At 40.7% G+C, this 17,494-nt stretch overlaps 1 protein-coding gene across 8 annotated transcripts in view; it reads left to right on the forward strand.

Moving 5' to 3' along the window:
* Positions 1 to 17,494, forward strand: part of LOC147756937 (uncharacterized) — a 43,855-nt gene that overhangs the window by 11,704 nt on the left and 14,657 nt on the right. For 2 of the 8 annotated variants that reach the window (XM_086982511.1, XM_086982510.1), the window contains exons 2-3: positions 22 to 96; positions 534 to 885. The exons of 2 other annotated variants lie outside the window; for them this stretch is intronic. In XM_086982511.1, coding sequence (XP_086838637.1) covers positions 22 to 96; positions 534 to 660 — 202 coding nt within the window. In that variant the 3' untranslated portion in view covers positions 661 to 885. 4 more of the 8 variants (XR_015322964.1, XR_015322960.1, XR_015322962.1 and 1 more) reach the window with 4 other exon arrangements.

Here is a 17,494-nt window from a genome sequence, read left to right on the forward strand (position 1 = left end):
ACTATCTCCCAAATTTTGAAGGCAAACAGCTACTACTGCAGCATCACGGGGAGGCGTGCGTTTTAATCTGAGAAGTTACAAGGTGCTGACCTCCAGGTAAATAGCATAGTGAACGCGAAGACGCACTTGGGTATACAGACTTATGCTAGAGAAAATATTATGTACGGAAAAAGCTGTCTTAGAAATAAGCTGCATGTCTATTGATATGTAAGCTTACAGCATCAAATCCGTTGCAAAAAAAACAAATTATTTTATATAAGTATTTGGCTTACTATTCTTTAACGGTATTATATGACTGAAAATATATAAACAGCTAGTGATGCAGCGATATTTATAGCTTCTTCTTTTGTGACTCCAGAACGTAAAAGCGTTCACAGCTTCACTTATTATTTATGTTGAAAACGAGGTATTTTGTAAACATTTTAATAGCGAAATAATGAAAACACACTTCTGGTCTTATTTTCTCATATACTTATAAGTGATTATTGATTGAAGGAAAACTGCGAGAATTTACCGTGCTTTACTCATTGCAGTGAAATCGTCTCCACAGATTCATACCGTAGAAAAATTCATCACGCTCATCTTTATCACTCAAAGGGCAATTATATCGGCATGATCCCGAGTAGACTCTTCGAAAACAAATCTTTACTTTTCACCTGATAGAAAAACAGAAAAAGTTTATCGCCTAAATGAAACTGTAATAACTTAGAGACATCTTAAATTCGTGCGCGGAATTCAAGGTATATTATAACATTAAACTACAGCAGATCTCCTTCCTCATAAAAACAGTGATTTATAGTTACAAACGCTAATTACGTATGGCAACTGATTTTAAATATTTAAATTTTTCAAATAAATAAAAAATAAATTTAACAAAAAATTAAATATCGACGACTAGATTATCATTATTGGTTTGCTCCACTGCACTGAGTTATATCTATATCTTCACAAAAGTGTGGGTTATCTGATATCATAGGCTAATATCTTTAATTAGTAAATATCCTTTGAAAAGGGAAGAACCCATAACGATTGCAATGTCTCGAGACTGCTGGGTGGGTTTTTACCGTGTTTACGTACAACGATACCTTTGGAAACAAATCAAACCGTAGAGACTATTAATGATGGATTAAATTTTTTTTTTGCACAAATAGGTGCATTTGACACTGCATTTGTGTGTGTGTGGTTAAAAATGATATATGATACAAAAAAATCAACAAAAATTATTTTTTACTTCTAATGAGTTCTAATTAAGTAATGATATCAATCGATACCAAATGTAATCTATCTTCTATCCATAAAAGTACGTTAAGTGGATTGTAACACGTTATAAATATCAAATGCGGCCTTTCGAAGGGTCAAACCTTTCATTCATTGTGCTCTAGAATGATAGATTACTTTTACTTAATGTTCAGATTAGATAATTAAGTGTTAGGGCTACCAAAATCAAACAATTAACAATCACGTTTTGTTAATTACGCCATTGAAAAATTATACAGTTTAAAGCAATATCTGAGGTGTCCATACTTCTAGAAATGTCTACTTTATATCTTCATTCATTTGTTCAATAGCAAAGGTCACGGACGAAGAACCCAGACATCACATCATCATCAGTCGTCATCAAATGAACCAACCGCGATAGTAAAATCAAGCCGCTGAATTGTAAAGCCGTTGATGGCGTAACATCGGCTCGTGACCCTCTACGTTATTTTTAATCCGTTCGTCAAAGGATTCAGCTTCTAACTCTAACCGTAACTACTTGGCAACGAGGTCATTTACATCTCCATCTCCATTTTTATATGTGCATTGATGTCTATGAGTAGTTGTTATCATAAGAATGGTGTAATAGCATTTCCGACCATATAGACGCGCCCATACCGCTGAGAGGTCAAACGCTGGTTGGTTTGGCGTCTCGAATCGCGACGATCTTTCGCAGCTGGCTGGGGCGCACAGACGTGGGAGTAGATTGGCAAGGCACCAAAGGGGTGTTTGGTGTTCAAGTCTCTGGCCGAGGACGGCATGTCCTAGCGACTGAACAATATATAGCCATCTGTATTGGACGAATAAATATATACATTAGAGGCGATTAATAAAGATACGGTCTGTAGCCTCGGTTGAGCAACGTATTGGCAGAAACTGCAGCGTCAGAATCTCCTGTGCTGCGAACGAAGCGATTGTCAACGGGTAACACGAGCAGGTAATTTAAAGTGTCCCTGACGTGCTGTACATATGATTAAAAGGAAACCAGTGTCATAATAACATTCAGCAGAGTAAAATGTTTGTCGCGAATATCCGGACAGAACCTGCATGAGAAATACGTACGCATGTCTGTGTAAATCTGAATTTTTGCTTGTGACGGATAGTTCATCTTCATTTTATGACAGTAGGGCAACAAACAACACTTTTGCAAACTTTTCTACGACGTATAAACAGACATTTTAGGCTAACTCGGTTCTGCTCGGAATCTGGAGTCTACGTTTCAGCAGGGGTATTAAATGAGATTTATCTTGCCACGAACAAACGAACGCCTGATATAAAGTTGCTGTTGCTGCTGCTGTTGTTTCTACTAACAACAATCAAATGCAGCTGTGAATCATGCCCTGACTACTACAACAATGAGTTCCGTGCTAACATAAAACGTCAGCTACGGCAACTATGGCCCCGCGAAAAGATCGTGCCTGAGGAGTCCTTTTAGTAAAGCACATTTAGGTATCGCCCCGCGGGTGGGCTGGAAAGAGTCCTACACTGCAAACCTAACGCTTACGGAGAGCAGTGCTCGTTGAACACTGCCCAGTCGTAGCAGCGTGGCTCAATTGATTCTGAATATTGGCGATAACCGGCAGCATTCGTAAACACGAATGACACATTGCGTGAGTGCAGGAAGTCGTGTTACATGGCGCTGGCCTTTACAGATAAACAGCACAAAAAGAAACAGCACAAAAACGACTAGACCGCCATAAGCGGTACGTTGCGCCGTGTGTCGTACAGGAGGAACCTTTGTTTGACGTGAATAGTAGAAAGTACTGCGTGTATCTCAAGCACGATTTTAATTGGAAAATGTTTGCTTCATTTTCTGTCTGTGCATATGGGCAATCCGGGCCATATTAAGCAGACGTCAAACAAAGGATCGAGCTTTGATAATAAGCCAATATTTAATCTTTAATGGCTATGACCGACCGTGGCTACGCAGTGTACCGTTTCTAGCTTTAGAAATAGGAGCCAGCAGCTTTCAGGGCAGGGCTGTTTCTTAGTAGCGTCTATTCATAGTATAGTTTTTCAACCGAAGAAGCTACGAATCAATGTAGGAAAGATGTCAGTTACTTTCAGAGCGTACATATTTCCAAGCCTCATTTTGTTTTCCGCGTGACCAGCTCAACTCATAAAATTCTACGTAAACTTTATCTAATGATCTATAATTGTTTGTAAATGCTAGTGGAAAACTAGCTGAGGCCAATGAAAACAACATACTATAGCAAGCTTTATGTAAGGCGAATTTCTATTAGACAAGGTCTATTACACGACGTATTCGTACATATCAATAAGAGATTTGATATTCGTAAAAGTTTTAATTTTTATCATAGTTACGGTTTAGCGGTGATGAAGCAACGAAAAGTTCTAATTATAGTTCAGCCTGGCCAAACGTTGGCGGCCACAGGACAGTTGTGTGTTATAATCCGTATCAACAGAACTGAGCATTGTATAGAGTTATTGCTATGGTTTGGCTAGTTACGATTAGATGCCGTAAATAGCTTTGAAGGGAATGTTTCTGCTACTCTGTTACCAGATCGATCAGGCCGAGTTGCTGCAGCGCGGGAATGGACAAATTTCTGTGAACGTGTCCTTGGACTGCCCCTGTCCAGACTGCAAGAGTCAACGAGGGGCTTTGTTTGCTTGATATTTATGGTATACGCAAACAGAAGGAGAGAGAAAGGGACGGGACGGAACGCCACGTTCTCTCGGAGACTGCTTGCAGATAGCAAAACTCCATTGACAGCGAATCTATCGCGCATTCTGGAGACGTCCAGGTTCAAGGCGGAATAGCAATGTAAACGGTCGACGGTGGGTAGGAGCATTAAGGGATGGCAAGTCAGAAAAATTCCCACGTCAGAGAGTTTGTTGGTTGCTGAGTTCATAAAATGTTAAAACAATATGACATCTATGCGATTTGTGACATTATAGTATGGGTTACTTGAATCGAAGCACAGGATCGGCAGTGCCAGACTGCTAATATGAGGAAATTCATTTTGTACTGTAATATGTCGATGGCGTTGAACGATGCATTATTTTGTAATCTAAGTGTTATGAAATGGAGGCTTTGGGTTATTCGATTCAGCAGAAAGTGGGTATTGGAGACATTTTTTTTGGTTTGCGGAGTTTCGGCTCAGGAGATCTGATATGTCGGATCCATTAAATACTCGGCTTTCTCAACATCCTGTGTGTTTGAAACCCATTACTTATTTGTTACTTCCAACGATTGAGTAATAACGAGGGCATGCCTATATACGAAGAGAAAAAAAGACGCTAACATGCGTCAATGCTTTCCTTCTGTCCAAATATTTACACAGTGTCTCTGAAATATAATTGCCAGTCTATAAATCTTAGACTAGACTATTTTAAAATTCATAGTGCTCTTACGGCATTACTTGCATCCGTCAGCCAATTAGCCAATATTGTTGTTGCCGAACGGTACTACAGAATGCGAACTTTCGAAATAAAGTTTTGTTTTCTTTCGAAGTACTATCTGTTGTCTGAATTTTTTTTGAAAAACTCATGCATTACCACAATTTCACATGCTACGTACACGGCAAGCGCACGGCTAAGTGATATGGGGCCATCAATTAACAAAGCTAAATAGCTTCAATTTTCAGCTTTAATGATGGCCACGTCTGCCCAAGGCATAACCCATAATTGGACGAACAAAATTTGCTGAATATGTCATTTACAGGTTTATACGGCGCCCGCTTTCCGTCTCTCATTGGGTGGCTGCCGAGGTTACGATAAAGATTGTACAATTAAAGAGAGAGAGGCTTCGTGTGTTTATTAAGGACACGAAATAAAGCGTCTCGACACAATTGTACATGAAGAATGAAATTCGACAGTGAGCGTTTCGGGTATATGCTAATGCGTAGAAGATCCAGGATGACAATCAGAACGTTCAGTGCTTCGTTAGCCGTAATATTGTTAGGGGTGCCGGAAATAGTAGGTGCACTGACGCATTTGTATTGTTCGAGGCAAAATCTCCGCACCCGTTTACCTGCCCACATGCGGGTAGGACCGTGGACCAGCTCTCGTTGGCTTAGAAGACACAACAACAGTACCTTAAAAATATCTCACTGGTACATAAATAATACATGCATGTGATACATTAATTTTATAGCTGTGAAACTACGCAGCGAATTCGAGCCCTATTTGATTTTTATGTGCAAATCAAATAAAGTTTGGCTTAATGAAGGTGAAATCATCCGTAACAATTATGTTCTAAGTAAAAAAAATTCATAAGAACCTATTTAGATGTTGTTATGATGATAAATGTCAAATACCAAGTAGACGTTGTGAGCTAGGCAACGTACTAGCTCCATTGCTTGTTACTAACGTGCCCCCTCAATCAATCGCTCCAACGGGGGGCGGAATTATACCATCGGCGTCACAAATCGAAGAGCCTACAAGCTTTCACAACCATAGGGTATGTTAGCTAATTGTTGTGTGCATCTGGCTTACTGGCCACTAGCAAAAACAATGTACATCTCAGTCTGTCATACCGATGTTATTGAAATGGTCAAGTTTGCTACATGTGTTTCTCGATTTGTTCTAACGTATGCTTTTTGAAGTTCAAAACGTTTATTTATTTTATTGAGCGTTAACTTTAAAGTCCAGCTTCTCCCCACGGTGCCTCGTAGTAACGAAGGTGTTTTTATTAACTAGAAAGTAAAATGCCCATAACAAACAGATATAAAGGGGGGCATTTTGTATCTAGTTTTCTTGTTGCTTTATCGCCCACACTCAACATGGAGTCGATTCGGAAATATGTAATGGTGACACTGCAGACACTATCAAGATTAGAAAGCTAATCAGCAGTATCAACTGGGATGCTGAGGTATACTACTTTTACAGAATAAGAACAGAAGTAACTATAAAAGCCAGTCATTGTTATTTTTGATTACGGTATGTAGTGGCAACTTTTTTTTTCATACGCGACATGGATCACTGATTTACGAGCGACAAATGGCAAACCGTGAATAGTGGCCACGTTAAAAGCGTTATTACGTCGCAAGTCAAGTGAAACGAACCAGCCTTACACATGTGCCAACCTGCAGGTTGTCGACTACCTCCTGTGTGTGTTGTCTGGGCTTGGTTCTTTGCTGCACTGCTGAGCGTCGTCGATGTAGATATATTATTTTATACTGGGAGGGCCACACGAGTTTGTTCACTGCGGAGACTTTGGTGAATAGCCAGCGCCTGATGGTCGAGACGGGGACACGCGGGCAGTGGCCGCGAAGGCCTCCGTTACCCTTTTAGGGGAGGACTTCTTGGCAGTGCTGACCGATCGCAGCAAATGATTTTCCAACTTTGAGAGAAATTTAATATAATAATGTTAATAATAAGCCGGTGTTTAGTGGGCAATAGAAGACTGTAGAAATAGTTTTCCGTTCCAGTTACGAAACGTTCGTTCGTTCGTTTACTTCTTGTTGCGTCCGCACCCCACAGGATGAATAGCTGATATTCGTTGTAAGGTTTTGATTTCGTGTTTATCAGAATGGATTAGGTGCACTTACGATTCCGTCAAACAAAAGAAGCTCTTCATACAATTCATTGTTGTTGAATTGTTCTAAATTAGACAGTAAAGTCAATAGTGAGTTTATGAATATCTTAGATAAACCCCCTGACTTTTGCGAACACGTTACACCTCATTATCATTGATAGGCAATGATGCCTAGTTAAACAACTATAATGATGTTAGTAATTACGAATATTTTTGTTAATATTATACCCGTATGAAGATATGTATGAAGGTAAACATGTCGAAAAGCAATCTATAGACATTTTTCTTTCACATAGCGCCATGACACCACATATTCCACACTGGAACAATAGCCGCTCTTAAATTGGCTTAAAAATGTAAAATCAATATTCTACGTGAAATAAATCTTTCTCCTCTGATATTTTTCAATTCTAACATCTTGTGTGTTTGCTTTGTTGGCTTGGTAAGAATCTACGCTGTGTACTGTTGCAACGAGTGCTTTACTTTGTCTAGCTCCTGTCTTCGTTAAGGCAACGTTATTGTTTCCATAAATTCTTCTAAGGTTGCGATTCTTCGTTTTGCAGCACCAACGCAGACGCCTTCAAACGCCTCTAGCCCGCCTTCGGTCTCCAATGCGGGCTATTTTTAGCTACGTAACGAAAACGGAAGCACACAACTAACGTGCGTAAGGTCTGGGAGAAAAGTGGCCCTCTGGCTAGCGTGATAGTGGTTAGAAACCACTTGACAGATGTGGCTGAAAAATTACGCTCTCCACGTCTATCGGCCTTTTCCTAACCTGGTATCCTAGCAGTTTCTTATCAGGGAAGTGACGCCAACGCCGCTGCTGCCGACTAAAGCTTCTTATTTCAGCGAAAATGTGTGTGTATGTGTGCTACAAGAGTCATGAAGGGCACGGTCAGGTAAAGTTAGGTGGACTGTACAGGGCCGTAATGGGGGTATAGGTGGGAGATCGGATGGTCATGAAACGAAGATGCCTACTCACGCCGGAGCGATAGAGCTAGGCGCCCACGGAAATCACCAACGACGCCATGGAACGAGAAACGACCCGAGGAGATGGTGAGTGATCCGAGAAAATCGAGCGATTTTGAGAGGGTAACAAGAAGAAATAGAAGAAGTTGGGAACTCAGAAACTCGGGAACACGAAAACGTAGAACCCCGCGAATGGGGCGTCGTGGTAGCCTCAAAGCATCAGAGACTGTGGACGGTGCTAAGCAACGAACACTAGAGAAGGGCAGACATCAATGGATATTATATTATAGAATGAGCTCAATGTAGTAAGCGTACTTGTGGCGGTTAGGAACGTCAAGGAAGAAAGGCATTAGGTAGAGAGAAGGTAGTGAGGGTCAGACATGAGGCCATAAGAAAGCAAGGGTAAATCTACCAGTGTAGAGGTGCAAAGAAGACCAAGAAGGCTTCAGGCACTTTTTTTGTAAAACTGAAAACGCTATTGCACCTGGCCTAAAATTGGACGATTCATCCGCACTGAACAGAAATTTGGAAGCGATCGCTCTAGAGATCACTAGGCAAATCAGAACACAGACAGATTAGGACGGAAGCATACCAGAGGAAAACAGCCCGGTAAGTTGGTTTGTTAGATTAGGAAAAAGGTGCGGGATAGATTGGTAGAAGAGAACCATTCTGATCAGATAACGTTACTTAAGCTGGATGCAATCCCATATCGGGAATATCAACTGTTTCTACAAATTGCTCTTAGTGAAAGAGATCACGAAACTGCGTCTGCTTTGTTTGACCAGAAATAGGGACCTCGGTACTAGTATGTTGTATGACAAGCTGCAAGCGACTTCACTTAATGAATATTAATATATGAAAAAGGATAAAATATAAAAATGCCATAGAATATAGGATTCACCGTAGCTCTTCCATTTGGCTTCGTACCCGTACCTTCGATCAATGAGTTAAGAACTACTGCAATGTTAACATTCGTAAACGTCCGCCCGTTCTCTGTTTCTTTATTTAATTTCTCTCTAATAAAAATATGTAACATTAGACAAACGAAGTAATGCTGCCAGTCAGACTTGGCGCCCTGTGATGTTTTCTTTATATCTGCAGAATGAAAGTTTCAGTCAAAAATGTTATCCTAAAACTAGGTAACCTTTCATTCTATTTTTACTTCGAGCATTTGCGAAAAAAAAAAAAACTCCAATTATACGTAATTGCCAGTTATAAAAATAACACAGATGCAGATACGTATACCGTACGAAGAAAACGCGAGTGGTTGACATAAATAAAATCTACGGACCAGGATGGCCCTGGCGTAGTATTTCGGCATCTGCAAAGGGCACCGATTCGATGACGGTGAACCGACGACAAGTACATTAGCGAACAACAGGAGAATCAGCACTCCAGAAACATCCACAAGCAAGACCTGCTTTTTTTTTTTAGTTAGTACCGTTCTTCCGCTTACGAAAGATACCCAGAAAAGCGAGTCAACTAAAGACTTCGCAAGATAGATCCGAAAGCAACGACACCGCCCCCTATTATACTTAAATATAGTGACGGCATTCTGTTCTGTACTGAAATAAGTTACAGTATTATATAATATACGATAGCTGGACAACAGTTACAACCAAGACGCAGTTAAAAACTTTATTAACGATGTGTAAGTTAGACGTGGTGGGTAGTAATAATGGCAGGGCCATGATTTAAAAAAAGGTAGGTTTATATGTACAGTTAGTATTGGTGATGCTAAACGAACAAACAGACTAATTATGGCTCTTAGCTGTGAAAAGGAGGAGTCGATCAAGCCACGCTTCAAGATTAGGACAAACCGGACTTACCTAACAACGTATACGTTTATCGTTTATATATGTAACACAATAAATCTGCGTACGTTGCGCTCACAGACGGAACGTTGACTGAATACTTATTTATCGGAAAAGCATATCAAATTAAAAAAAAATTATAATACATTAGAATGAAATAATTTACGCTGTTTAGATATCGTCTATAGTTTATCCACCGAATACTCTCACATATGTTTGGCTAAACAATTTCTATAGGATCGAAAGAATAGCAAATTAAAGATTTTTCAAAACGCCAAGAAACATTTAGATACGTAACCATTGCCCCTGCACACAAATCATGATCAATGGCACCATCACATACGAGTTATATACGACCCAATAGATGCACATGGAGGACCATCGGTCCATATAAATAGAAGCGATATGTCTCGTTGCGCTACTGCTGCTGCCAGACTAATAGGAACGTTAGCAGGGTTTAGCGGGCGGTCCCTATACCTTGTTGTACGACCTATACTGGCCTTAACCCAGCCCATGACGAGTATTGTGGCCCGTCGGCTTTCTCGGTACATCCCGCATATGCACAATACAGTAATGCATACATGCCTGTGATAGTCAATTGTTTTACGACGTCTTGTTAAAGAAAAAACATTCTTGGAGCGCATTGTCCCTTAATATTTATTTTTTGACAAACAAAATCGTCAATCGTATGAGATATCAAGTATATCGTCGTAGACAATTTAGGATTAGACTATAAATCTATGTGACATCATGTAAAACATTATGTGAAGAAGGCTAATTTCTATATATAATTACTCGAGCTACTAAGCAATAACGTTCCACAACGTTGTCCCTCTAAGGCACTATAAATATATATATATATATATATATATATATATATATATATATAGTGTGCTGCTTGCTATTTATGCCGCTCTTGAGAAGCCACCAAGTGGGATTCCCCTGGGACACAATTAACTTTTCCGCGGAACCCAGCCCGTTTCAAGACAAAGCAGCGGCTAATGGTAGCTTGTTTTTCCCGCTGCAGAGATCATGCGTTTCCGCAGTACGGATGGTCCATTCCCACGCGGAACAGCTCGTCGAAATCCTCTGTCCCCTATAGTTGAGCATCATTGCCAAAGCTTGAAGAGATTCCTAGTTCTCGAGCTAGACTAGAAATCATACTAAAGCTGGCAACCGAAGAACTTCCATAAAGGATGAGTAATTCTTATATAATATACAGGCAGCCATTTCAGTATCGCCTAATGTAGACGACTAATAGAATCAGTATATGCACCGTACAATATATAAGTATGTCGTCATAGCTTTATGCCAACCAGGAGCTGAAAAACTAGTCATATAGTATTTACGACGGTGTATTGGAAGATCTGAACTTCGTATTTTATCAGGTAGTTACATTTAGAGACAGGAAGCAGGCATTTTTAACAAAACCGACTAGTAACTGATGTTTCTTTAACACATTCGCTTTAAATAAGAACATGAACTCACGTTACTTTTTACACAAAGAAAGATAATGTAGAAATAAAGAGTAAGGTTTTGCAGTTAGTGAGTAAAAAAAAATGCTAGAAACTTTCAATGGAGCTAGTAAGAATTAACGATGGCTGCTTACTGAAATCAGTCACTTATTTAACAAATAAAAAATTCTTAATAATTAATTCGACCTGAAAAATGCGTTACTTCAATTCATTAACTCAAACCTTTTCATTTTAATTAAAGCGAGTGAGCAGTGATATTTGCCATATACAAGTAGACGAGTTTTCATTGCGACAACCCAACCCAGCGATCAGCAACAAGTGACTCTGTAACACCTGGTCTTCTTAGTGCCTTCTGCTAGCGTTTGCCCGCCTTCGCTAGCCTCGTTTGTCCTTAAACCTTTCTCTAACACGTCCTCACCCCCAACCTTGCGTCCCTGTCCCCTGACATGGACACCCTTAACGCATCATCATCACTCATCACAATCCTTATTTTCGTTGGTAAGAAAAAAACTAGCGCACAACCTCTCTATGGCCTCTATTAGAACCCTGTATTCACCTGTCGTTTACGCTATATAATGTGCCTATACGGTTTCCTTTGTTCAATAGCTTCTTTCCTTCGTTTACCTATCAGCTGGTCTTTCGGCTTCCTTACCGAACTGTTGCGGTCCGGCGCTCGTTGTTGCTTTGACGTAATTTTTGGTGACAAGGAAAACAACGAGGGGAGACACTCACTTTTGACAGAATCAACAGAGAAGCCAAAAGCCGATTATTGACTCAATATCATGGTAGTGTGCTGGTAAAGATGCTGGCCGTAGCATAAACATATATCATAACAAACTATACAAAAGCCTTTACCTAGGTAGCTGTATTGTAAGATACGTTTGGTAGAGCTGTTGTAGTCCTGTTTGTCCTTTTGTTCTATTAGTCTTGTGTCCTGCTTTTGCAGCTCTCTAGCAGTGCTTATTGTCCATTAATGGTCGACTGAATTACAACCTGCAAGAACGGCTAAACAGGCCTCGTCTTTGCGCTACGTGCTGCCCGTGCAACTATATGGTTTTAGTACTTTATATTTCCGTCTGTATTTGCACGAGTCAGCAGAGTATGCTGCTAACTCTCACGCTTTGAAGACCTGGCTTGTACACTAGTTTTCACCGAGGAAGCAAACAATTACCAACAATGTGTTTCGGTGCTCATCGTGATCTGCCACGTAAACTACAGGTCTATGCGTTAACGTTTCTTGTCGTAAATAATCAACGCAGTGATTCTTGTATAGGCCACAAGGTAGATCTTTCTACCGGAGCGCGTTGCGTCTCGTGTAGCTCCCGGTAAACTGTTCTCTCTGTAGACATGCTCCTAAGGCACCGAAGGATCGAAAAGGTTCAACAGGTCGAGGTAGCTCAAAACTCGCCTGTCGGTAACCTAATATGCGCGCCCAATTCCTGCTTCTGTTGTTACCGGTGTAGCAACGTAAGCGAAAACAAGTTCTAACAGGCTCATCCTATGTAGGGCACTTCAGGGACCAATACGCCTGCTGGCGGCGGCGCCGAGACTCCCTTGCCTCACCTCTACACTTGAGCTTCATAACTGCATTGTCTAGAAGTTGTTGTTTTTGACCCTTGACCAGTTCTGCGGCGATCCTTTACGGCTTCTATATTCCCTCTCGGCGCTTATGCGTCATACGCGTTCTTGGATATTGTTTTGCTTTTGCTATTGGTCACCAGCATACTAGGGAACGAAAAACTGATTGGGTGGCTCCTTTGAAAAACCGTGGCGTGTTCAGTATTCCGCCAAACGATCCAGCGGAACGTTTTATTATTATTGAATAATCCTTTTGTTTGTGTCTACTAATTCCCCATTTGCACAGCTCAAACGTTAGCCGGCACCATAAGACGTCTACCACAAAAATGGATTGAAAGTTTGTATCCGTACCGCTGGTACGCCGTTTGCTAACAGATGAACTATCTCATTTTACTGTTGTGCAATCAGCGAAAATAAATCCGTACTAGATTATGTCGATGATATATGCTATCGATCTGTATAGGCCATTTACTGCGAGCAGATATTTACTATACGCATCTAATGACTTCAACATATTTTTATACTCGCTTGCATAAACGTCCGTTCGCTAGCTATAGGAAATTCATTGAAGTGAGGCCTATTTACTTCAGCCCAATGGAATTGGATACACCACTGTGATCGGAAAAAGGTCTACTATAACAAACAAATGGTTAAGATAAATAGAATCTAGATTGTTAATAAGACGAAAACGATACACACCTTATTCTTATATATATATATATATATATATATAACCTGTAATACAAACAACCAACATGCTCTGCGTAGTAGAAGTACTCCAGTGTATTTTAAGCAAGAATATCTAGGATAGTTTTCTAGCATTTAAGGATTTAAATGAATTACTTCAGTCGAATAACACAACCCGTCAGCACTTTTCGAGCCTAACGCAAACCAGTTGGTCACATTAACCAATTCTAGTCCGTTCTGGCCGAAGGAAGTTAGTAACTGCTGATTCAAGTTCTATCAACAACTTCACAACATGTATACTACACGAAAAGTATGATCAACTAAAAAAGAAACATCGATCTATCCAAATAAACTAAAGCTAACAAACATGGCGTGATGCCCTCACCTACAATCTTCTTAAATATCGAACTTTTAAGGAGGAGTGCCATAAAAAAATAACAGCAAACCGTATCAAGTAGTTGCGTCGCATCCTCTAACAACTCCATTATTTTCTATGTACTATATTGGGTAGGTGAAGAATTACTGCGTTCTAGCAGATTCTCGTCGTTGGTTTTATCGGCGTCGTTAATGCCACCGCCATCTTTCGCGTGGTTGTTGTTTACGTCGCTACAGTTCCTGCTCTTTCTGTGAGCCAAGTCATTCTGCTGAGGCTCTGCACAAGGCACCAGCTTTAGCGGCAATATTTGCATAATGTAGGCAAGACTGTGTCGGCTTCTGCCGCCGGCGACGCGCGCATTGGCGGTAGACCGGCGGCAGGCGCGCGGATCAGATATCGCCGCTCACAGCAATAGCAAACATTGAGAGAACAAGAAAGCGCCTAGAGTTGACAAAAACCCCTAATACAAACGAAACGCGATAACGCGGCTGCGAACATGGCGACAGCGGGAAAAGAAATGGAGCCGAGCCCGCTCGTAAGTAAGCGGCTGGCCGGCCGGCCGGCCGGCAGGTCGGTCGGTCGGTCGGTCGGTCGGTCGGTCGGCCATCCATCCGAGCGTCTAACCAAGCAAACAACCACTCGGAAAGCGGTGGTCGACCTCGTGCGCTATCACCATCACAGACTCCGCAGTCGAGTCATAGTTTAAAGGTTGTCTATTTACGGACAGACGTGGAAAAAGACGTCGACGTATGCGGTAGATTTGCACGCTGATGCCTACCACTTAGCCACGGAGCAGACTGCAGATTTGATCAAATACGTTATGGCTAAAAGATGCACCGTTCGAATGTCTAACTTAAAGCCAGTTTATGGCTTCTAAGCATCTTCTGTCCACGAGCAGGATTATATCGTATCATATGTATTGTTTTTATGAAAACTGGACCTTCTTCTAACTTACGTATATCTTGTATGCCTGAATAAGCCCAAGGTCGAGTAACTCAAGGGCCAACTAACTTACGCCAGTTGTTCCGGAGTTTGAGATCCAAACGAATATACACAGATCTTCTATAACGAATACTTCGGGGGCTTATTATGTGTATTGGCTTATAAACGCGTCTGTTCATTGTGTCTTTTTTTGTTATAATTGTTTCAACTGTTAATACTTATGCGAACAGGTCCCCAGAATCACCTTTTTTAGGCATAGCGTCAAAGACGTACCGTTATTACGGGTTTAACCAAGGTAGGTTTTGCTACACTTCAGTGAGTTTCCTCTAACGGACCTATGAAACGATATGATGACCATATAAGCAGCTAATACTCTTGAAAATTATTTTTTCCTTGCTTTTTCCTAGCTATTAATTTCTGGTAATCGTTTTAGCCAACACTGAGATTTGAAGCGGCGTTGGTGCGTATTTGTTAGTTAATGGTCAACGCACCCAAAAAAGCGCGTATCATCTAGCCGGATCACACTTTCTACCTACTAATTGCAGTCATGAATGGGCCTAGTTCAAATTAATCTATTTATAACCCCAAACGATAGACAAACAAACATACTTACAAGCTATAGTCGTCTTCAGCTACTCTACAATACTACAGTCCCGCTAGCTTCCGCTGGCCTATACGAATTTACTAGACATACGTATTCTTGTTGCGTTTTGTTGAATCACTAATGTTAATAGTGATGCAGCATAGCAGGGTGAACAAATTCACAGGAACAACACCCGCGCTTTTTCTCTATCTATCTATCTTGCTTCCATTATTCTGTTTTCCAGGCATTTTTATCCGCAAGGTGACAATGAAATTGATTATAGCCATTACGTGTCGGCTAAGATGAGATCCCATAGAGAAAACTACGAGCCAGTATCATTCGACTGAACGGAACTATGTACAATTTGTATCAAATCCGCCGAATCCATGGGTCCGATACAATGGGCCGCTTTGGCATTGATTTAAACAGACGCAGTATCGCCGACATGAACAAGATGCCCACAAATCGAACATCTCAGTTGTTACTGCTGTCACTAATGCGATATTTGCTTTTGTCAAACAATGGCCTGTGCACGTACGTGCGTCGATGCGGTGGCTCAAGCAAACCTTGCTACGATTATCTTTTACCAAACAGATGGTAACAAACGGTAGCCGCATAAGGAAGAGCTCGTAAGTCTGTGTTATCTTCAACACGCACTATGTATATGGCAGTACAATACGATCGCAATGTATTAGCTTGTTTTTTTTGCATAATAGAATTGGTTTTTGTTAGCCAACAGTTAATCCAGTTATGAGTTGAGCTATATATATATATATATATATGTCAGGCTTGGAAAAGTGTTTCTAAAATCTAGCTTTCAGCAAAGAAGAGAACTTTTATGACTTAATTATGTAGTTAAATATGATTATGGCAATTATAAATGGATGCTTATGTAGGGGCGTTGATATATTTGAAACACTTGTATGACATGATCACGTAAACTTAAAAGACATTTTGTTCTACGCTGTTATAAAGATAGACGCTGGGCTATGGCAGATAAATCTTTGCCTTTCACACGTATACCGCTTGGAAGGCATTACACGGTTCAATTCTCACTATTTTGACCATTTATTATACTGTGAACAGAAAAACAGGCTGACACAGCCATAATACTAATACTTAAAGATAGAAATCTCACAGGCGTTAGATATCCATTACAATATTGGAAAATTTACCTTACAGGTAGTTAAATTGAAACCGTCTTCGAATTTTTCGTATCGAACTCGCAGCTGCCAAGCAAATGAGGCGCTAATTAGATCTGAAAATATTGCGATACATAATTAAATATACAGAAAAAAAAAAAGGTTCCCACTGTGAAGTCAGGTAGCGTTGATTCGAGTCATTTCAATCTATTCCACCAAACAAAGCAAGGACGCTACAGATAAGTTGGAAAAAGTTGCGAGTGAAATGTGGTTTCGCCGTAACAGCTTATGATTACGAGGCACAGGTCCAGTAGTACGTAATTTGTGCTAAGTTAAGTGTATGCTATCATAAAGGTCGTTAGTTTATTCGTGAGTACAACATCCATAGATATAGTGATATTGTAAGTCGTAGTGTTGTAGAGAAACGTAAATACCAAGCAGTTGTTGGTTGCCAGTTTAGGAAGCGAGTCACTCGAGACGTCTGTGGTAACTTTCGACTTTTTAGTGAACCATTTATGTGAAAAGAGCACCAGTGTATTTTGTCCAGCCCGGGCAACCTGCCCCGTAGGTTTGTTTGCATTTATAGACGCGTGACGTTTTATACACTGAATATTCCTTTCACTCGAAACCGGGATGGCTTTACAGCTACCGTTTACTACCGTGGCTATTTTCTGTTATGCCAAAGATTGCTTACCCTGTAAATTCATTCAAGGCGTTGCTTCACTGAATTCGCAACGGGAAAATAAGGAAGCAACGGCTCAGATAGTTGGGTCTATATGTATAGGTGAGTGTGTTCATAATTAGGGACGACGAAAGCTAAAAGGGAAGGTAAAGCTACAAGACAACTTGTCTTTTCAGTCTCTCGGCTTCGGTTTTTCATCTCTTGGGGTTCCTCGGCTAACCTGTTTTTCGTTTCTTACGAAAAACCCAAAACATTAGCATCTAGCTACGCTTTTCGTAGTCATCTCCATCTTTGCCAAACAAACCATGACCTTTTTAGCTGCCTCGATTACCCTCTCCGGGTTCTTCTTTTTCAGAGGACCCATGTACGATGTCCTCATCTATGGTTTACCTACCTACTGTGCATTCACTACCTCAACATAACCCCTCCCTCTCTCTCTCTCTTTCCCTACCGCTTTTTTTCCTGCTTCCCGCAGCCAAAGAACAGCGA

This window comes from Varroa destructor, unplaced genomic scaffold (assembly GCF_002443255.2).
Source record: "Varroa destructor unplaced genomic scaffold, Vdes_3.0 BEIS01000003.1, whole genome shotgun sequence".
Lineage (NCBI taxonomy): Eukaryota > Metazoa > Arthropoda > Arachnida > Mesostigmata > Varroidae > Varroa > Varroa destructor.